Source organism: Hemiscyllium ocellatum, chromosome 48 (genome assembly GCF_020745735.1).
Source record: "Hemiscyllium ocellatum isolate sHemOce1 chromosome 48, sHemOce1.pat.X.cur, whole genome shotgun sequence".
NCBI classification, from domain to species: Eukaryota; Metazoa; Chordata; class Chondrichthyes; order Orectolobiformes; family Hemiscylliidae; genus Hemiscyllium; species Hemiscyllium ocellatum.
In genome coordinates this window covers 20,727,017-20,750,242 of record NC_083448.1, presented here as the reverse complement: position 1 = coordinate 20,750,242, position 23,226 = coordinate 20,727,017, and the positions used below count along the sequence as shown (strand labels likewise).

At 51.5% G+C, this 23,226-nt stretch overlaps 1 protein-coding gene across 3 annotated transcripts in view; it reads left to right on the top strand.

Moving 5' to 3' along the window:
• Nucleotides 1-23,226, top strand: part of adgra2 (adhesion G protein-coupled receptor A2) — a 144,594-nt gene that overhangs the window by 84,007 nt on the left and 37,361 nt on the right. For all 3 annotated transcript variants that reach the window (XM_060856737.1, XM_060856736.1, XM_060856738.1), the window contains exons 3-8: nucleotides 7,055-7,126; nucleotides 9,723-9,794; nucleotides 11,170-11,241; nucleotides 12,462-12,625; nucleotides 19,492-19,705; nucleotides 21,881-22,045. In XM_060856737.1, coding sequence (XP_060712720.1) covers nucleotides 7,055-7,126; nucleotides 9,723-9,794; nucleotides 11,170-11,241; nucleotides 12,462-12,625; nucleotides 19,492-19,705; nucleotides 21,881-22,045 — 759 coding nt within the window. The remainder of the gene's footprint in view (nucleotides 1-7,054; nucleotides 7,127-9,722; nucleotides 9,795-11,169; nucleotides 11,242-12,461; nucleotides 12,626-19,491; nucleotides 19,706-21,880; nucleotides 22,046-23,226) is intronic.

The following is a 23,226-nucleotide window of genomic DNA, read 5'->3' as shown; positions in this document are numbered from 1 at the left end:
CAGCTCACCTCCCCATCTGCAAGTTTTCATTGATCACATCTTGTTCCCTCATCTAAACCATCAGTATATCTTGTGAGTAGCTGGGGTCCAAGCACTGAGCCCTGCAGTAGCCCATTACTAACTGCCTGCCATTCCGGAACAGACCCATTCATCCCTGTTCTGTGTTTCCTGTCTGATAACCAATGTCCTAGCGATCTCCAGACATGAGTCCCAATCCCCTGGGATTTCAATTTCACATTCATGTCTAATCTGGGAGTTTGTGGAAAACCTTCTGAAAATTGTGTGTGTGTGTGTGTGTGTCGGGTGTAGTACAGGAGCCCCCAGCGATGCAGGCTGTACTCCTGGTCGAAGTCCAGTATTCAGTGGGCTGGGGGCAGGGAGTACCACTGGCCAGTGTCAGGCAGTAGCCAGTGTAGAATGCTGCACCATTGACCCAAGGCCACCCAGGGACATGTCAACAACACGACAACATTTCTGCTCTGCCCATAAAACCACCAGCAAAGCTAGTGAGACTGAGATAGGCTTCAGCTTTCTCTGAGGTGGAGCTGAGTGGGACGAGCTGGATGGGTGCTATGCCCTCTCCCGGTCACTGGGCACAGTGAAGTTGGCGATTTGTCAGGGAGCTCTTCCAGAGAGAGCCGCTGTCCCAGAGCTCAGCAATCTCTCCCCAACAAGACCTCGTCCTCCTCCATCACTGGGCCCACAGGGAGGCTGTGTGCCTCAGAGTGGCACAGGGCCCTGTGTATGGGGACGGGAGTTTGGATCACACTGCTGGCTGTTAACCCTGTGCCTGCAAACCCCTCCCAGTCTGTGGTTTCATTCACATTCCCCTAAAGAGGGAAATAGCCACCTGTGGGTCACTCTAGGCCCCTGGCTTCAAGCTGCAACTTCAGACGGTGTCTGAGGTCCATCTGGTCACACAGGACCTCAACCTTGGAGCTAGGTTAGTCAGCAAGAAGCACAATGCTGTGAACTCAGGACAGGCCGCATTGTTCACATTCACACAGGCACTGAACAGCTCTCTCCTCACAACACACAGCAAAGGCAGGAAGTTACCAGACAGCTTCAGATCAATCAAGACCTCCAGCATTCTTCAAGTGGGCCTCAAGCCCTGCTCCCTGTTCTGACAGAGGGGCTTGAAGGGGCTGAATGGCCTGATTGTGTTGTGAAGTCTTCGGAACAGTGTTACTTTGTGCCAGTGCGGGCTGCAGCTCTTCTGTGTGTGACTTCACTTTGTAAGCAGCTGCTTTACGTTAAACTTTCACCTAAAAAAATGTTTCCAATTGTTTTCTGTCGTTCCTTGACGTGTGGGAGGACACATGCTGCTGATTGTGAAACAGTCAGTTAGTCAGAGCCAGCACACGGGCCTGGCCTGGCTACTCAGGCCTACTCCTTTCACATGCAGCCTTCTCCCGGTTCTGTCAGAGATAAACAACTCGTATTTCAACAGCACTATCTCAAACTTGATTTGCAAATGCCTCCCAGCAGCTGAAATACTTAACCACTTTAGTCATTGTTTCAAAATCTCATCAGATTGTCATCCAGTGACAGACAGAATTCTTGGTTGCTTTTCCCCCTTCGAGATGGTCTTTTTAACTTTCCCAGACTGTACCTGAGCCGATGTTAACCCAGCTCCCTCACACTGTCACTCAGTAACCCCGCTCCCCGCAGTGCCCTGTGTTACTGTCTGATGTTAACCCAGCTCCCTCACAATCACTCCATTAAATATCCCAGAGCTCGAGTTCCCAGCTGTCACAGAATAATAAAGTATAAATCCAGAGGGGGAAGTCAGCTTGAATGTGTGGTCGTAAAATTTAATTGAAAGTCATTGAAAGTGGTCTTTAAGGGGACGTTGAGCCTGGCTTTTAAAGGGTGCCCTGTTTCTGATCAACTTTGACAATACGTGACAGGAAGTGAGAGGGGAAAGGGAGTGAGACTGGCCTGTTGGCAGCTGTGAAACATTCAGCTCGATGCTGAGGCAGACAGAGTAACCCATGCAGTGACCTCCAGCCTCCCCTGTGCTGTCTGTGTTGTACATGGAGACAGCACCTCAGTGCCTGCTGCATGCGTTTCCTGGACACAGTGAGGCAGATACAAACCTGTGGAATAGGGCCCAGAGTAGGCCATTCCACTTGGGCCTGTTCTGCTGTGCTCTACCAGGCACAGGGCTGGAGATTCAAAGGGCATATTCTCATCAATTCCTGAGAATCTAACCACCGCTCTCTCAAAAATACACAATCAGCTCTAGAGGCAGAGATTGCTGACCCCACCCCCGGGTGGGTGGAGAGACAAAACCCCCTCCTTCATGTCTGTTCTCAGTGGGCAAGGCCAGGTTAGAACCCAGTGTTTCCTGCATTCTGGACTGACCCTCATTCCCCTGTCCAGCCTGTTAAACTCCTTCAGGATCTGAGACAATTCCGTTGAGTCACCCTGAGTGGGAACACAGCCAGTCTGTGTACCCTTCACTGAGAAGGCAGGAAAAACCTCCTGGGACTTGCTCCCAACGTAGTTGGATCCTTTGTTCACCAAAGAGACCTCCAGCAGAGCCATGACGCAGAGCCCCATGGAACTGGGACCCAGGGGTTCCCACACATGACCAGTCCAGCCATCATTCGCGGGTTTTCACTGACTCCTTGGTTCTTGTGTTCACATCTGACTTGCCTTTTATTTACTTCGACACCAGGAGGTAAGCTTCACGATGGAGAGGACAGTAACTGTCATCCACACTCTTTGGAGTCGAGGGGCAGCACAATCCTGTCAACACCACTCAATCTCCTTCAGTCACATCCTGTCCCCTCCTCCCTCTGTCTGTCTGTCTGTCTCCCCCCTCACCCCCCACACCCCCTGCTCCCAGTGTCGGTCTCCTCCACCCCCCTCCCCCCTCAGTGTCGGACTGATGTCCCATGCCAGGAGGGTGGGAGTGCGGTGTGTTGTTAACTCCCTGCCCTCACCCCTGCTCTGGCTGTGGGTTTGAGGCTGGCTGTTCCTCCCCAGTCACTGGGATCCTGCTGTGTGTCCAAGACCCAGAGACCTACCAGGTTGGCCTGAAGCTGTGAAGTTGTGAGACGGAGTGGGTAGATGGGACTTGAACTTCCCTGGTGCCCTGTTTCTCTCACACACTGGAGCTGTGAGGAATTCTTACTCCAGGGTCTGTCTGGGACAGTTGTGAGCAGTCTGCTGGAAGGGGAGACAGGTCCTACGGAACAACTGAGTAAACAGGAGCCACCTCCTGACCTCCAGAAGATCTGCTTCCCAACTCCTCCACCCCTTCTCACCCCCTTGGCCCTGAAACCTTGTCCCAGCACAGCCCTGCTGATCCCCTGGTGATCGAGTGATCAGATCAAGGCCAACTCATGATATCCACATCCTCCCATCACAAAGGACTCTCTTTGACAAAGAGAGAGCTTGTATCTTGACCTCCAGTCTGGTCTGCCCCCAGTCCACATGACAGGCAGGCAGCTCATCTGTGTACAAGCCTGGTTGCTGACTGCAGGAAGTGATCACAGTGACATATATACACACACACACCCACCCCTACTGTCCTGACCCTGCACTGCAGATCATAGCCACAGGTCAGCCAGGATTAAGGACTGAGAGGCCAGCAGAGTGTGCACTCCGAGAGGGACAAAGCGCCCAGCGGGGAGAGCTGACACAACACCCAGGCTAACCAGTCAACACGCAGTCTAACCGCAGGCCGGATTATACAAACCTCCGGAGAAATATCTACCCAAACACCTTTCATTTCAGACAGCACCTTTCAGGCTGTTCATCATAAAAAGCAGCAGTTTCACTGTTAGAGAAATATGGAGACCTGCTAAAAGGCAATATGAAACACGGGCCCATCGCTGCCACTGAGAATGTGGGGGACAGAGTGAGACTGACCCATCGCTGTCACTGAGAATGTGGGGGACAGAGTGAGACTGACCCATCGCTCTCACTGAGAATGTGGGGGACAGAGTGAGACTGACCCATCGCTGTCACTGAGAATGTGGGGGACGGAGTGAGACTGACCCATCGCTGTCACTGAGAATGTGGGGGACAGAGTGAGACCGACCCATCGCTGTCACTGAGAATGTGAGGGACAGAGTGAGACAGAGCCATCGCTGTCACTGAGAATGTGGGGGATGGAGTGAGACTGACCCATCGCTGTCACTGAGAATGTGGGGGACAGAGTGAGACTGACCCATCGCTGTCACTGAGAATGTGGGGGACAGAGTGAGACTGACCCATCGCTGTCACTGAGAATGTGGGGGATGGAGTGAGACTGACCCATCGCTGTCACTGAGAATGTGGGGGACAGAGTGAGACTGACCCATCGCTGTCACTGAGAATGTGAGGGACAGAGTGAGACTGACCCATCGCTCTCACTGAGAATGTGAGGGACAGAGTGAGACTGACCCATCACTCTCACTGAGAATGTGGGGGATGGAGTGAGACTGACCCATCGCTGTCATTGAGAATGTGGGGGACACAGTGAGACTGACCCATCGCTGTCACTGAGAATGTGGGGGACAGAGTGAGACAGAGCCATCGCTGTCACTGAGAATGTGGGGGACAGAGTGAGACTGACCCATCGCTGTCACTGAGAATGTGGGGGACGGAGTGAGACTGACCCATCACTGTCACTGAGAATGTGGGGGACAGAGTGAGACTGACCTATCGCTCTCACTGAGAATGTGGGGGATGGAGTGAGACTGACCCATCGCTGTCACTGAGAATGTGGGTGACACAGTGAGACTGACCCATCGCTGTCACTGAGAATGTGGGGGACAGAGTGAGACTGACCCATCGCTGTCACTGAGAATGTGGGGGACAGAGTGAGACAGAGCCATCGCTGTCACTGAGAATGTGGAGGACAGAGTGAGACAGAGCCATCGCTGTCACTGAGAATGTGGGGGATGGAGTGAGACTGACCCATCGCTGTCACTGAGAATGTGGGGGATGGAGTGAGACTGACCCATCGCTGTCACTGAGAATATGGGGGACAGAGTGAGACAGAGCCATCGCTGTCACTGAGAATATGGGGACACAGTGAGACAGAGCCATCGCTGTCACTGAGAATGTGGGGGACACAGAGAGACTGACCCATCGCTGTCACTGAGAATGTGGGGGACAGAGTGAGACAGAGCCATCGCTGTCACTGAGAATATGGGGGACACAGTGAGACTGACCCATCGCTGTCACTGAGAATGTGGGTGACACAGTGAGACTGACCCATCGCTGTCACTGAGAATGTGGGGGACAGAGTGAGACTGACCCATCGCTGTCACTGAGAATGTGGGGGACAGAGTGAGACAGAGCCATCGCTGTCACTGAGAATGTGGAGGACAGAGTGAGACAGAGCCATCGCTGTCACTGAGAATGTGGGGGATGGAGTGAGACTGACCCATCGCTGTCACTGAGAATGTGGGGGATGGAGTGAGACTGACCCATCGCTGTCACTGAGAATATGGGGGACAGAGTGAGACAGAGCCATCGCTGTCACTGAGAATATGGGGGACACAGTGAGACAGAGCCATCGCTGTCACTGAGAATGTGGGGGACAGAGTGAGACTGACCCATCGCTGTCACTGAGAATGTGGGGGACAGAGTGAGACTGACCCATCGCTGTCACTGAGAATGTGGGGGACAGAGTGAGACTGACCCATCGCTGTCACTGAGAATGTGGGGGACACAGTGAGACTGACCCATCGCTGTCACTGAGAATGTGGGGGACAGAGTGAGACAGAGCCATCGCTGTCACTGAGAATGTGGGGGATGGAGTGAGACTGACCCATCGCTGTCACTGAGAATGTGGGGGACAGAGTGAGACTGACCCATCGCTGTCACTGAGAATGTGGGGGACAGAGTGAGACTGACCCATCGCTGTCACTGAGAATGTGGGGGATGGAGTGAGACTGACTCATCGCTGTCACTGAGAATGTGAGGGACAGAGTGAGACTGACCCATCGCTCTCACTGAGAATGTGAGGGACAGAGTGAGACTGACCCATCACTCTCACTGAGAATGTGGGGGACAGAGTGAGACTGACCTATCGCTCTCACTGAGAATGTGGGGGATGGAGTGAGACTGACCCATCGCTGTCACTGAGAATGTGGGTGACACAGTGAGACTGACCCATCGCTGTCACTGAGAATGTGGGGGACAGAGTGAGACTGACCCATCGCTGTCACTGAGAATGTGAGGGACAGAGTGAGACAGAGCCATCGCTGTCACTGAGAATGTGGAGGACAGAGTGAGACAGAGCCATCGCTGTCACTGAGAATGTGGGGGATGGAGTGAGACTGACCCATCGCTGTCACTGAGAATGTGGGGGATGGAGTGAGACTGACCCATCGCTGTCACTGAGAATATGGGGGACGGAGTGAGACAGAGCCATCGCTGTCACTGAGAATATGGGGGACAGAGTGAGACAGAGCCATCGCTGTCACTGAGAATGTGGGGGACACAGTGAGACTGACCCATCGCTGTCACTGAGAATGTGGGGGACAGAGTGAGACAGAGCCATCGCTGTCACTGAGAATATGGGGGACACAGTGAGACTGACCCATCGCTGTCACTGAGAATGTGGGGGACAGAGTGAGACTGACCCATCGCTGTCTCTGAGAATGTGGGGACAGAGTGAGACTGACCCATCGCTCTCACTGAGAATGTGGGGGACAGAGTGAGACTGACCCATCGCTGTCACTGAGAATGTGGGGGACAGAGTGAGACTGACCCATCGCTCTCACTGAGAATGTGGGGGACAGAGTGAGACTGACCCATCGCTGTCACTGAGAATGTGAGGGACAGAGTGAGACTGACCCATCGCTGTCACTGAGAATGTGGGGGACACAGTGAGACTGACCCATCCCATACTATCCCCTCCTAGTTCCAGCTGTTAGCCGTTCCTTGTTAATCTGTGGGGCAGTCCCCAGACGTTGGGGATTTGAACTGATGCAGGAAGGAGAGGAATGGTGGAATGGTCACGAATCCAGCAGGGGATCGGCCTGAGTTTGTGGGGTTGCAGGTTCTCTTCTGTTCTCATTGGCACTGTTTGTGTCTGTTTCTGCAGGGATTTGAAGAATAATCTGATCAGCACCATCCAACCCGGAGCGTTCCAGGGTCTGTCAGCTCTCCGACGCCTGTAAGTAACTCTCACTCCTTCGTTGTCATGGGAGAGGTGTCCCTGATCTCCCGACCTCCTGAAAACCACCCTGGGCTGGCTGCAGGAGAGGGGAGTGGGTCACTCACTCACTCACTCCTGGGGACTGCGCTCTATGAGGAGACCCCGGGCATGTTGAGAAAAGGGATGTTACACTGGCTGAGGATGGGGATGATATTGCAGGGTGACAGAGCTCAGTTCTCTGGGGAGACGGAGCAGCACACGGACTGTTGCTGACCCAGGAGGTAGGTCAGCAGCACCTTCTGAAAGGGCAGTCTTCTCTTAATATTGCAAGTTTCACTTGTCTCTGCTTTTAACATGATAACGCTGGACAGCCCCTGTATGTCCCTCAGCATCCGCAGTTCCTTGTTTTGATTTTGACTTTGATGTGGATGCCCTTATTTCCCAGCTCCGTGTGTGTGTGTGTGTGTGTGTGTGTGTGTGTGTGTGTGTGTGTGTGTGAGACATGCTGTCTCACATTGTCGCTTGTTTGGATCTTTGGGGATTTTGTGCACAGTTTTATTCCTGCCTGTTACACCCAACATGTATCACCTGGTCCAAAAACATAAGTTACTGGCAAAGCTCAGCAGGTCTGGTAGCATCCGTGAAGAGAAATCAGAGTTAACGTTTCGGGTCCAGTGACCCTTCCACAGAATTGATAGTAACTGGGAAAAGGGCGGTTTAGATGCAGGAGATAGGGTGGGAGAGGAGACAGGGAGTAAATGATGAGTGGCGATAGAGTCCAAAGGGAGAGAATGGTTGGCCAGATCTGGCTGGGAGGGTGAATAGCTGTTCATGGGGTCTGTTAGCGACTTAGATTAGGTGATGTGTAATGGCAGACTGTGATAACAAGGCCTGGAGTGTGGGGTAGAGGTCTCAGACATGGGGGAGTTTAAACCCATGACCCTCCCCGCCAGAACATTCACCACTCCTTGGTCTGTCCATCTGTTCTCCCTCCATGAGCTCTTATCCCCACTGATCATTTACTCCTTATCCCCTCCCCTATCCTAGCTCCTGCATATAAACTGCCCTTTTCCCAGTTACCATCAATTCTGTGGAAGGGTCACTGGACCCGAAACGTTAACTCTGATTTCTCTTCACGGATGCTGCCAGACCTGCTGAGCTTTTCCAACAAGTGGTTTTTGTTTCTGATTTCCAACATCAGCAGTTGTTTTGGTTTTGATCTACCACCTGATGTTTGGGAATCCCATCCGTCAGACTGACTGAACTTCTGGAATCACCCTCCGTTACTGTGTGTATACGTCACCCTGGCACCAACTCCTGGCTGTGTGCTGGGCATCACCATTTCAGCAGTGACCCCTAACCCTGGGAGAACAGTACTGTTCACATCCCTCCCAGATATCAACCACTGTCACTATTCTGTTCACTGCTGGGAAAGAGCTCTCCTCAATTTTAACATTGACCCATAGAGATGTACAACACAGAAACAAACCCTTCGGTCCAACCCGTCCATGCTGACCAGATATCCCAACCCAATCTAGTCCCACCTGCCAGTACCCGGCCCATATCCCTCTAAACCCTTCCTATTCATATACCCATCCAGATGCCTTTTAAATGCTGTAATTGTACCAGCCTCCACCACTTCCTCTGGCAGCTCATTCCATACACGTACCACCCTCTGTGTGAAAAAGTTGCTCTTGGGGCTCTTTTATATCTTTCCCCTCTCACCCTAAACCTATGCTCTCTAGTTCTGGACTCCCCCACCCCAGGGAAAAGACTTTGTCTATTTACCCTATCCATGCCCCTCATAATTTTATAAACCTCTATTAGGTCACCCCTCAGCCTCCGACGCTCCAGGGAAAACAGCCCCAGCCTGTTCAGCCTCTCCCTGTAGCTCAGATCCTCCAACCCTGGCAATATCCTTGTAAATCTTTTCTGAACCCTTTCAAGTTTCACAACATATTTCCGATAGGAAGGAGACCAGAATTGCACCTAATCTTCTAACAGTGGCCTAACCAATGTCCTGTACAGCCACAACATGACCTCCCAACTCCCATCCTCGATGCACTGACCAATAAAGATAAGCCTGTATCGCCAAACGCCTCCTTCACCATTCCCCTACCCCAGGAGGAAGACCTTGGCTATTTGCCCTGTCCATGCCTTCTGTGATTTTATAAACTTGAATGAGGTCACATATTGGACATGTCAGGACAGCCTTGCTGAGTATCTCTCTCTCTCTCTTTAACAGAAAGTATCAAATTGAAAGCCAGCATTTCTTCGTTCATCAATGGTCCTCAGTGTGGCTTTTTATCCAAACCTCCCAAGCACCTTCAGAAACGGCCCTCAATCCTGCCTCAACCTTTCCATCCATTTCTCAGGGCCCCCTTGTCTTTAACAGATCAGTGTTCCCTCTCTCCTCCCAGTTTGATGTCCGGTGAGTGACCTCTGTCCCTCCTTGTCAATTCGGCAGACATGCTTCCTGACGGCTGATGTGGGTGGTTGGTCCTTTTGTGTTGGCAGTGCCCTGGACATTGGTCCATCTTTCAGACTGTGATTGGATTGTGTGAAACTGCAGAGTATTGCGTTAATGCAGCACGTTTTGTTTTTGAAATCACAGAGACCTGTCCAACAACCGAATTGGCTGCTTGAAGCCAGCCATGTTCCAGAACCTGACCAACCTGACCAGATTGTGAGTATCTGTGAGACCCCGGCTGGGCCCATTCAACTGGTCTTCCTCCTCTTCCTTCTCTGATATCACCAGTTTACCTCCTGGTCAGAGAGTTTCAGAAAAGATTCAGCCAAGCTAATCGCTTCTCATCATCCAGGGGTTTAGTTGAGTCAACAAGGAGGGACTGTGACCAGTGGGGGAAGGTGGGGGAGCATGGACTGAAGGGGTTTGGTGGAAGAGAGATAGAAGGAGGAGTAAACACATTTGTTTTGATGTGAAACACTCAGCCTGTAAGAGGAGTGAAGACAGACTGAATAGTCACTCTGGAAGGAAAGGGTGAAAGCTGAGAGATTAGCTGGTGGAAATGGAAGTAGCAGAGGGAGGGTGATGGGACAACTGGCCTACCTGAGAGTGGACCTGCCACCATCCCTGGCATCAGCCAGTACCCACGGGCGATTGAGGGTGTTTACTCTCAAAGAGGGGAGCTTTTCAGTTATTAATCTCACCACATGGTGATGGAGGGTGGGAGGTTGAATTTGAATTCAGTTTTTCAAGAATTCTGGGATAAAGAGTCTCAGGATGACCATGAAACTATTGTCACTCATGTCCTTTTGGGAAGGAACCTGCCATCCTTCCCCAGTCAGGCCTATATGTAACTCCACAGCGATGGGGATGGCTCTGAACTACCCTCTGGCCAATTAGGGATGGGTAATAAATGCTGACTTGGCCACAATGCCTCATCCTGTGAATGAAATGGAAAAAAAGGTGTTCCCCCATGGCCTCCCACAGAATTCCTGCAGTGCAGAAAGAGTCCATTTGGCCCATCGAGTCTACACCATTCCCCCCATCCCACCCAGACCCAACCCCCACCCCCTATCCAATCCCTAGAACCCTGAATTTCCCAAGGCTAATGCAGTTAGCCTGCACATCCCTGAACACTGTGTCTCTTCATGAGGCTCAGTGTCTCATGAACAGAAGTTTAGCATGGCCATTCCATCTAATATGCTCATCTTTGGACTGTGGGAGGAAACCAGAGCACCCGGAGGAAACCCACACAGACGCAGGGAGAATGGCCACTTGCTGCTCTCGGTTCTAGTGTGCTTGTGAAAGCTGAATAAAGAGCTGGATGTGAAGGTGTATCCGAGGAGAGAAAGCTGAAGGATTGAAATGGTATCAGCAGTGAGGTGTCCCAGGTAGCTGAGGGAAATAATTCAAACCAGGCAGTAGTGCAGTGGTTAATAGTGCTGGGAATGTACAAGGGGCCAAAATTGGAGCTGTGTTCAGGTCTGATGGGATAAGAGAGCTGGAGGAGCTCAGGATCCTGTACTGTGTGTGTTAAATTGTCCACCTTCCTCTCATCGCTGTCAGAATCTCTCACAGCTGATTCTTTCTCCAGGAATCTGTCAGGAAACATCTTCTCCACTCTCCACCCAGAGCTCTTCGCTGCCTTGGTCTCGTTGAAAGTGGTGTGAGTATGATAGCGATTGGATTAAATTCCTGGATATCAGACCAACAGCTCAGCGAGCAAACCTACACCCTAAACCTCAACCTGAGCCAGAAACCTTCACAATCCTTGCATTAAATTCCTCTTGCTCTTTCATTTCCCTTCTGTCAGTCTCTGTTCTGGGCTCAGCACTCTCATTGCCCTGACCATGGTACGGTTCCTACTGTGCTGAAACATGATCCGAACGACTGGATCACTCCTGGTTGGGATCAAGGAGTAGCCAGCTAGTCCAGGAACATCTCAGATGGGAGGAATCGGAGAGTAAACCTCACACAGATCAGCTTGTGTTTATACCGGGGTTTCCTGACAACTGTATCATGGCAACCTAAGCAGATTCATGTGTTAAAAATTGTAGCTCCCATTTCACTTGCTCCCAACAAAATCTCAATTCCTGCTGGAGCAAGTCTATATCGACCCTTGGCTTCAGAAATCACCAGGACAGTGTTTAGAATGGGAACTGCTCATGTAAACAGGTCACGCTGTAATGACACCCCTCCTCCAGAGATGGCAGTGTCACACCTTTCATTCATCTCTGCTCCAGCTCAAGGGCAGAAACCGTGTGCCTTTATTCCAATTGTATTCAGCCTCCAAGGTTGCCTGAAGTTATCCTCTTTGTAATAGTATCAAACAGCAGCCCATTGTACGTTACTCAGGACAGTATGCCTGATGAGAAGGTGAACTGAATCACAGTCACAGATCCTGCTCCTTTCTGGGCTGAGTCTGAATTCAGGCAGACTGGAGGATAGACAGATCCGAAAGAGAAACAGAAAATGCTGGAGAAACTCAGCAGCTGTGGCAGTGTCTGTAGAGGGAGAGACTGGGCCTTGTGTGTTCCAGGGACTGAGCGTTGCTGTATAGCTGGCCCACACTCCTCACACTGCAGGCTGTGGTGAATGCCTGGGCACCTTCTGGGTGGTATCATCACCATCAGCACCTGGCACACTGTCAGAGGTACTTACCCTCAGCCCTGCTTGAGGGTCACTGTCACATCACTCACCTCCTAGCCCAGGGTCAGCTGGTTCGGTTTGTGTCAACTGCGTGACCAAAGGGGAACTGCTCTGACCAACGCCCAACACATTCCAGACCCTTCAGCTGAGCAGAGGGCACCTGAGTGCCAGGGTGAGGTTTGAAGGGAAAAGTCAGTCCTCCTGAAATGACAGATCCTGTTGTGCTTTTCCACACAGTGACTTCAACACGGAATTCCTGATTTGTGACTGTAACATGCGGTGGGTCCTGAACTGGCAGCAGAGAAGGCTGGTACGGGTCTCCAAGGACACCCTCTGTGCCTATCCCAGGGCACTGAGGAGGCAACCCTTCAGGGACCTGAAGGAAAGCCAACTGGTGTGTGGTAAGTCGGACAGTAATCCCGCATTCCCAAAGCTCCGGCATGGTCTGTCTGCTCACATATCCCGGGATAGTCTGCTCGCATTCAATCAGGGTGGGATATTAAAGGGAGTGTGGAGAGAGGGATCAGTGGGATCAGACTGGGTGGGATATTAAAGGGAGTGGGGACAGTGGGATCAGACTGGGTGGGATATTAAAGGGAGTGGGGACAGTGGGATCAGACTGGGTGGGATATTAAAGGGAGTGGGGACAGTGGGATCAGACTGGGTGGGATATTAAAGGGAATGTGGACAGTGGGATCAGACTGGGTGGGATATTAAAGGGAGTGGGGACAGTGGGATCAGACTGGGTGGGATATTAAAGGGAATGTGGACAGTGGGATCAGACTGGGTGGGATATTAAAGGGAATGTGGACAGTGGGAACAGTGGGATCAGACTGGGTGGGATATTAAAGGGAGTGGGGACAGTGGGATCAGACTGGGTGGGATATTAAAGGGAGTGGGGACAGTGGGATCAGACTGGGTGGGATATTAAAGGGAATGTGGAGAGGGGGAACAGTGGGATCAGACTGGGTGGGATATTAAAGGGAGTGGGGACAGTGGGATCAGACTGGGTGGGATATTAAAGGGAATGTGGAGAGGGGGAACAGTGGGATCAGACTGGGTGGGATATTAAAGGGAGTGGGGACAGTGGGATCAGACTGGGTGGGATATTAAAGGGAATGTGGAGAGAGAGGGAACAGTGGGATCAGACTGGGTGGGATATTAAAGGGAATGGGGACAGTGGGATCAGACTGGGTGGGATATTAAAGGGAATGGGGACAGTGGGATCAGACTGGGTGGGATATTAAAGGGAATGGGGACAGTGGGATCAGACTGGGTGGGATATTAAAGGGAATGGGGACAGTGGGATCAGACTGGGTGGGATATTAAAGGGAGTGGGGACAGTGGGATCAGACTGGGTGGGATATTAAAGGGAGTGGGGACAGTGGGATCAGACTGGGTGGGATATTAAAGGGAATGGGGACAGTGGGATCAGACTGGGTGGGATATTAAAGGGAATATGGAGAGAGAGGGAACAGTGGGATCAGACTGGGTGGGATATTAAAGGGAATATGGAGAGAGAGGGAACAGTGGGATCAGACTGGGTGGGATATTAAAGGGAGTGGGGACAGTGGGATCAGACTGGGTGGGATATTAAAGGGAGTGGGGACAGTGGGATCAGACTGGGTGGGATATTAAAGGGAGTGGGGACAGTGGGATCAGACTGGGTGGGATATTAAAGGGAATGGGGACAGTGGGATCAGACTGGGTGGGGGATGAGGGGATGAGGAGTGAGCCACTGACTGGACTCAGTGGCCAGTCCTGATGCCAGCTTCAGACAGTCAGGACATTGTTGGTAATGGTGGTGACCTTCATATTGACTTGATTCAGAAAAGTACAGCCAAATTAAATGGTTATGAAATGGTGAGGGATTCCCGATTGGTTTGGAAGCTGTTGTAAGATGCTGAAAGATGTTCCATAATCCAGCCTCTGACAGATTCTGTCCTGACGTTAGCTCCCAGATTTGACAAACTCCTTTCGATCTGACAAGCCGTGGATGAAAGTGTGGGAGTTTGGAGATGAGCTGAACTTTTGTACAAATCATTTTCCAGTATGTTTAACAAAGATGCTATGTATTAAAGCTTCTTGGAGGAGTTTGGTTTGGAAGGATTGTGGAAGAATGGATTGATTGTGAGTTTTGTGGAATATCTGGGACAGTTTAATTCCAAGAGGTCATTGAAAGGTCATTGTTGTTATTTGTATGTTCATCCCAAGACTGGGTGGAAATGACTTGATGAGTGATAACTGCTGGCTGTGCTGGAGGCCCTGAGTCAGGGTACATACAGGGGGCTTTCCTATCGGGAGTGAGGTGGGCTAGGAGCACAAAGGCTCTGAAGAAAGGCTGTCCGGCCACTAGTTCCTGCTCCTGACAAACCCTCGTGTTGAATTCAGGGGGAAACCTCTTTGCTGTTCTTGGAACATGGCTGAAGGAGCTGATCAATATTTAACTTGGTGAGCACGCTGCATCTGCCAAGACTCCAGAGACGTATGTGGGTGTGAGATTAGTGACTTGGGAACTCCCATCAGAACAACAAATGTCTGAACAATCCACACTCCTTCCTCTTGACCTAAATACCTGGAGGGTGAGGTGAACCTCTGCAAACAGAGTAAACTTCCTTTGTTTATTTTCCCAGCATGTGTTTTAGCTTGCTGAAAGCGAAGAGACCTTTATATGAGGGCATTGTCAGCTGTGTAGTTCAGTTAGTGCAAGGAAAATGTTGAAGATGTTAAGTTTGTTTTGAGCATAAACCAGGGGTTTTGCATTTATGAAAGGAACTGAGCTGATTGGTCGATTTTATGGAGGGGAAGATTTGCTGTATCAGTAACTAGGAAAGCTGGTTTTGATCCTGCGTCCCACGGTGTATTGGGTGTAGTGGGCCACAGACATTCCATTGGTTTGGTAGGAGCACGGTGAGTTCCCAACATCTCATTTACTCTCGGAAGAGTTCCCTATGCTTCCTTCTCTCCAGAGTCTCCTCCTGTAGGCCATGAGGAAGAGCTTCCAAGGTCCCAGTAATGATGGAATACATGGCTGACAGGATCGATCCCAATATCCCGGGCACATGTCTGACAGGATCGATCCCAATATCCTGGGCTGTGTCTGACAGGATCGATCCCAATATCCTGGGCACATGTCTGATAGGGTCGATCCCAATATCCTGGGCACATGTCTGACAGGATCGATCCCAATATCCTGGGCTGTGTCTGACAGGATCGATCCCAATATCCTGGGCACATGTCTGATAGGGTCGATCCCAATATCCTGGGCACATGTCTGATAGGGTCGATCCCAATATCCTGGGCTGTGTCTGACAGGATCGATCCCAATATCCTGGGCACATGTCTGACAGGATCGATCCCAATATCCTGGGCTGTGTCTGACAGGATCGATCCCAATATCCTGGGCACATGTCTGACAGGATCGATCCCAATATCCTGGGCTGTGTCTGACAGGATCGATCCCAATATCCTGGGCTGTGTCTGACAGGATCGATCCCAATATCCTGGGCACATGTCTGATAGGGTCGATCCCAATATCCTGGGCTGTGTCTGACAGGATCGATCCCAATATCTCGGGCTGTGTCTGATCCCATTATCCAGGGAAATCTCCTGCTTGTGTCCAATCTCGGTCAAGCGAAGGTGAGGCAGTCTTCCCCGTGTGAAGAGAGAGAGAGAGAGAGAGAGAGAAATCTCTGCACATTGCTGAAACTCAGGACATTGTCAGACGCTTTGTGTCAAGTCATTGAGATATACAACATTGAACCGGACATGTGTATCTGTGCAGATGGTTTGCAGCTGGGGACCCCATGTGGTGTCTGAAAGTTAACAGATGATACTAAGACGAGTGGGGGAGCAAAGTGTGCAGAGAACTGTGAAACTTTACAAAGAAACATAGATACATTGAGTGAGTGAGCAAATGTATGGTAGATGGAATGCCATGTTATTAAATATGAAGTCATCCATTTTGGTAGGAATGCGAGTAAAAAGGATGTTTATTTGAATGGTAAAAAGTTGCAGAACGCTGCTGTGCAGAGGGACCTGGGTGTCCTTGTGCATGAATCACAGAAGGTTGGTCTGCAGGTACAAGTAATTTGAAGGTAAATGGAATTTTGTCCTTCATCGCTAAAGAGATTGAGTTTAAAAGCAGGGAGGTTACATTACAGCTGTACAGGGTGCTAGTGAGGCCACACCTGAAGTACTGTGCGCAGTTTTGGTCTCCTTACATGAGAAAGGATGTACTGGCACTGGAAGGGGTGTAGAGGAGGTTCATGAGGCGTTGATTCCGGAGTTGACGGGGTTGGCTTATGAGGAGAGACTGAGTAGATTGGGATTATATTCATTGGAATTTAGAAGATTGAAAGGGGACCTTGTAGAAACATGTGAAACAATGAAGGGAATAGAATAGAAGTAGAGAGGACGTTTCCATTGGCAGGTGAAGCTAGGACAAGAAACCATAGCCTCAAAATTAGGGGGAACAGATTTAGGACTGAATTGAGAAAGAACTTCAACCAGAGGGTTGTGAATCTGTGGAATTCCCTGCCCAGTGAAGTGGTTGATGCTACTTCAGTAAAAGTTTTTAAAGGTAAGATAGATAATTGTTTGAACAGTAACGGTGTTCAGGTTTAAGGAGAGAGGGTGGCTGAGTGAGGTTGAGAGCATGACAAGATCAGCTATGATCTTACTGAATGACAGCCCAGTCCTGCTCCTGGATTGTATCTCCTTCCACCCACACCAACCAGATGATTTCGTAAAGCTCTATCAGGTCATCCCTCAGCCCCCGAAGCTCCAGGGAAAACAGCGCCAGCCTGTTCAGCCCCTTCCTGTAGATGAAACCCTCCAACCCTGGCAATGTCCTTGTAAATCATTTCTGAACCCATTAAAGTTTCACAACATCCTTCCTGTAGTAAGGAGGCCAGAATAGCTCACAGTATTTCAAAGGTGGCGTAACCAAATTCAAAATAGTGGACGGGAGACAGTCATGGCTGTGAAAGCTGCTGCTTTTACTGACGTTCTTTCAGTGTTGACACTGATTTCCTCAAATTCTTGCAGCAGTAATTACTGTTATTACAAAGTTTTGCTTTAACTTTAAAAAATAAGATGAAAAGCCATGCTACTTCACGTTAGAGTGAACAAAGAGTGCTAACTGTTATCAGGTTTGAAATCTGGCTGTCAGTTTGAGAGCAGTACGATCCCACAGAGAGTGGAAGCTGAAATGGTCAGACCATCATGGCCATTGAGCTGGGATTGATGGGAAGCTGTATGTTCAGCAGGGACACAGACAGCAGATCCGTGTGTGTCTGTGTGAGAGAGAGAGAAGTGAGGCTGTCCCTCTTCCCAGTGTTGGGGAGTTAGGCCCTCACCATCTTACTGCCGAGAGAACGGGGTGTGGTTGGACTGGATCATATCTCCGAGCACTCAAGGAGAGCTTGATAGACACCTTCACACTCAGCTCAGCACGTAGCACCCTTGGTCCCTGCAGCAAAACTAGGTCCTAGATCCTGCTGCATGGATCCCGGAGCAGATGGGATCCTGCCGCGTGGATCCCGGAGCGGACAGGATCCCGCCCGTGGATCCCGGAGCGGACGGGGTCCCGCCGCGTGGATCCCGGAGCGGACGGGGTCCCGCCGCGTGGATCCCGGAGCGGACGGGGTCCCGCCGCGTGGATCCCGGAGCGGACGGGGTCCCGCCGCGTGGATCCCGGAGCGGACGGGATCCTGCCGCGTGGATCTTGGAGCGGACGGGGTCCCGCCGCGTGGATCTTGGAGCAGACGGGGTCCCGCCGCGTGGATCTTGGAGCGGACGGGATCCCGCCGCGTGGATCTTGGAGCGGACGGGGTCCCGCCGCGTGGATCCCGGAGCGGACGGGGTCCCGCCGCGTGGATCCCGGAGCGGACGGGGTCCCGCCGCGTGGCTCCCGGAGCGGACGGGGTCCCGCCGCGTGGATCCCGGAGCGGACGGGGTCCCGCCGCGTGGATCCCGGAGCGGACGGGGTCCCGCCGCGTGGATCCCGGAGCGGACGGGATCCTGCCGCGTGGATCTTGGAGCGGACGGGGTCCCGCCGCGTGGATCTTGGAGCGGACGGGGTCCCGCCGCGTGGATCTTGGAGCGGACGGGATCCCGCCGCGTGGATCTTGGAGCGGACGGGGTCCCGCCGCGTGGATCCCGGAGCGGACGGGGTCCCGCCGCGTGGATCCCGGAGCGGACGGGGTCCCGCCGCGTGGATCTTGGAGCGGACGGGATCCCGCCGCGTGGATCCCGGAGCGGACGGGGTCCCGCCGCGTGGATCCCGGAGCGGACGGGGTCCCGCCGCGTGGATCCCGGAGCGGACGGGGTCCCGCCGCGTGGATCCCGGAGCGGACGGGGTCCCGCCGCGTGGATCCCAGCGGAGTCTGTTGCACCATTTGACGGAGTCCCTGTTTGCCGGCTCTCCCTAACTAAGCTGCAGGATGGGGCTGGGCTGTTTGCCTGGCGTTTCAGTGCCCTCAGTATGTTCCCCTTGAGGGGGCTGTGAGTGAGGGAACCTCCTCAGTGCAGTGTCTACCTGGACTGGGAGGGTTCGAGGGAGATACATACTGAGGCCAGCAGCAGCTGGGGCAGTCGGTCCAGCAATTCGGAGGGAAACCAGTCTCCCAGAGCAGGCAGTGGTGCCCAGCCCAGGGACTGTGTGCTGACAGACACACTGATGCTTAGGCCAGGCTGTAGCTGCTGCTGCTGTCCGGGGTCAGAGCACAGTGACTGTGGGCAGTGGGCCTTGTACACTGTATGCTGGTGAAATCCCGAATCCCACAAACACATTGGAGCACATCCAGGTGAGGAGTGTTGTGTCTGCAGGGTTAGATCAATAACACCTCCTTTAATGAGTGTATGTGAAATGTTTCCCCCCTCTGTATGGTGTGTACCTGGGACAGGGTGGATTTCACAACAGCAATGACTGTTAAAATTGTAGTGAGTGGGATAAGCTGGCTGGTAACAAGTTAAACTTTATTCCAAACTCTGGTACTCAGGAGGACAGGTCCAGCGATGTGATTTTGGATGAATTTTGTGAACAAAGTCTCGTTTGGAGAGAAATGAAGTCTGGGAGGGCAGTGATGGCATCTTCAGGAATAATCCCTGAAAGGGGATCACAGACACACTGCCAGCAGAGAGGAATTGTTGGGTTGTGGGACAAGGCTGGGAACACAGGAGGTTTGAAAGGGTGGGAGAGTGGGAAGCTGATCCCCTCTGCTTGCTGATGAACTGATATGACTGACTTCTCTCCTGGATCTAGATGGGCCACTGGAGCTGCCAATCCTGCAGTTGATTCCATCCCTTCGGCAGGTAGTTTTCCAAGGAGATCGGCTGCCGCTCCTGTGCACCGCCACCTATTTGGACAACAGCACCAGGGTGTTGTGGTACCATAACAACATGTTGGTGCAGCCGCAGGAGGAGGGAGCTGTGATCACTGTCGAGAGCTTGATTCATGACTGCTGCCTGATATCCAGGTATTCTGAACACACTCACTGTCTCCCAACTCCCGAACAACAGCCCCAGGGAATCCCAGCAACGACCACTTCACAAACACAGCAGCTTCCTGTGCCTACTTCCCCCCCCCCCCCCACCGCCAAGCAGTCTCTCTCACCAGGAACAACGCGTTAGTTGAAGTTAAGTTGTAATTTGGTATTTAGTGTATAAGGAGATATGGCTCACTTCCATTTTAGATTTGTAATTGGGAGTGGTGTCGGGGGGTCTGAAGCTTTGCTTGAGTGTATGCACTTTTAATAAGGTATTTACAATCAGATCACACATGCTCTGTCACACACACACACACACACACACACACACACACACACACACACACACACACACACACACACACACACACACCTGGATACAGACACAGAAGCAATGTGTGCTTGAGGTTAGAGGTATCGGAGATCCCAATGAGCAGGGATTTGTTAGGGAGGTCCCAGTAACAGTTCAGTGAATGTACATGGAGTACCCAAGGGAGAGAGAACAGCTAAAGAGAAAGAGCTTCCAGTGACTGCACAAGGAAACTGATTGTAGCTGTTCAGGCCCGAGGTAGAGTCATACATAGAACACACAGCACAATCCAGGCCCTTCGGCCTGCGATGTTGTGCTGACCTTTTATCCCACTCGAAGACTAACCTACATACCCTTCATTTTCCAATCATCCATGTACCACCACTGCTGACAGTGCATTCCACACACCCACCACCCTCTGTGTAAAGAACTCCCTCTAACATTTCCCCTAAACCTTCCTCCAATCACCTTCAAATGATGCCCCCTTGTGATAGCCATTTCTGCCCTGGGAAAATGTCTCTGACTATTCACACAATCTGTGCCCCTCATCACCTTGTAACACCACTGTCCAGTCACCTCTCATCCTCCTTCCTCCAATGAGAAAAGCCCTAGCTCCCTCAACCTTTCTTCATAAGACATGCCCTCCAGTCCAAGCAGCGTCCTGGGAAACCTCCTCTGCACCCTCTCTAAAGCTTCCACATCCTTCCTATAATGAGGCAACCAGAACTGGACACAACACACCATACGCCTTTGTAACAACCCAATCACCTTGGGATAAAGGATTCACTGATGGGGGAGGAGTGGTCAGAATATTGTTGGGTTCAGAGGGCAAGTCCCAAATGGAATCTTTTTCTCATGCCTGTCCTGAAATCTTTCGAAGCTTCCTTTTCCCCAATCTTGGACACTCGATCTTTTCTTGTTCATGAACTTGTTGACTCCTGAGTGCGTGAGAATCAGTCTGAGCTAGGGCTGGAACTCTGTGTCGACCCGACATTGTTATCGTTTCCAATTGCACACTCACAGAGTCAGAGAGATGTACAGCATGGAAACAGACCCTTCGGCCTAAGCTGTGCCTATTGACCAGGCCAATCTAGTCCCACCTGCCAGCACCCAGCCCATATCCCTCCAAACTCTTCCTATTCGTTTACTCATCCAAATGCCTCTTAAATATTGCAATTGTACCAGCCCCCACCACATCCTCTGGCAGCTCATTCCATACACGTACCACCCTCTGTGTGAAAACATTGTCCCTGAGGTCCCTTTTATATCTTTTCCCTCTCACCCTAAACCTATGCCCTGTAGTTCTGGACTCCCCCATCCCAGGGAAAAGACTTTGTCCATTTACCCTACCCATGCCCCTCATGATTTTATAAACCTCTATAAGGTCATCCCTCAGCCTCCGAAGCTCCAGGGAAAAAGCCCCAGCCTGTTCAGCCTCTCCCTGTAGCTCAAATCCTCCATCCCTGGCAACATCCTTGTAACTGAAAATGTGTTGCTGGTTAAAGCACAGCAGGTCAGGCAGCATCCAAGGAACAGGAAATTCGACATTTCGGGCATAAGCCCTTCATCAGGAATGAGGAGAGTGTGCCAAGCAGGCTAAGATAAAAGGTAGGGAGGAGGGAATCTTCTCTGAACCCTTTCAAGTTTCACAATGTCTTTCCGATAGGAAGGAGACCAGAATTGCACACAATATTCCAACAGTGGCCTAACCAATGCCCTGTATAGCCGTAACATGACCTCCCAACTCCTGTACTCAATGTACTGAAGCGACACTGACTGAGAGGCATCTTCCTTCCTTTTGAATTGCAGTCAGTTGATGCAAGGGTTAAGGTGATCTTCATGCTTGTGTCTTGCAGTGAATTAATCCTTTCAAACATTTACCTGCTTGCCAGTGGGGAATGGGAGTGTGTCATCACAACATCGCGTGGCAAAGTATCCAGAAAAGTGGACATTGTGGTGATCGACACGTCTGCAACCTACTGTCAGGCTGAACAGGTCACAAACAACAGGGGAGAGTTCAGGTCAGTGTGTGTGTGTGTGTGTGTGTGTGTGTGTGTCTCTCAACGGGGAGGGAGGGAGCAGTGTCAGACAGAAACAGAATCACCTGGAGAGACTCTGGCAGCCTCTGTGTAGAGAGAGAGAGAAAACAGAGTTCCTGTTTCAGTCCAGTGACCTTTCACCTGAATGAGCAGCGTTGTCAGACTGAGCTGGACTGACATGGGGCAGTTTCAGTGAACTTTCCCATGGCCACCACTGAGGTTCTGTCTCCCTCCTTCCACCAGGTGGATGTCTGTCTGCCCTCAGCTCGAACTAGGGGCTGTCTTCACTATGTTCAGCTGTACCTCCCAAGAAACAAGTCCCACCTCCAGCAGGAACAGCTGTATCCTCCGAAACATCAGCAGGGAGCAGGGAAGTCAGAGTTATAGAGCCTGGAAACAGACCCTTCGGTCCAACTTGTCCATGTCGGCCAGATATCTGAAACTGACCGAGTCCCATTTGCCAGCATTTGGCAGCTATCCCTCCAACCCGTTCCTATTCATGTCCCCATCCAACTGTTACATGTTGTAATTGTACCCACTTCTAACACCATGTTCCACACATCCACGACCCTCTGCGTGAAAATGGTGTCCCTCAGATCCCTTTGAACTTTTTCTCTTCTCACCTTAGGATTATGTTCCCTAGTTTTGGACTCCCTTACCCTGGGAAAATGACCTTGGCTGTTTGCCCTATCCATGCCCCTCATGATTTCATAAAGACCTGCCATCATCTGCAGAGCTCCCAGAGACTTTGCCAGCAGTGAGGTGTTGGACATTTAGTGATGTCCTTGCTGTGGGATGTGTCTTGTTGGACCATGATGTTGTGTTGTTTGGTTGAGGGGTAAATGTTGCCCTCAGGACAGTCTTCCTTCAGGTATAGTCATGGGATCTTTTCCAAATCTCTTCCCCCCCCCCCCCCCACCCCCCCACCCCCTCAAGAGGGACAGACACAGCCTCAGGTGAATGTCACACTGAAACAGCAACACTCACTGAGTCAGGCTGGGCTGCTTGGCACAGAGCTGGGGAGACAGGCACATAAAGGGTTAAAGCAGGATCTCACAGAGTATACTTTCTCAAAGCGTGTGGGAACAAGGGGTTTTGAAATGGCCCTGGTAATGTCCGCAGGCCATGAGCTCTAGGTGTTGGAATGCAGTTGGCAGTGGAAG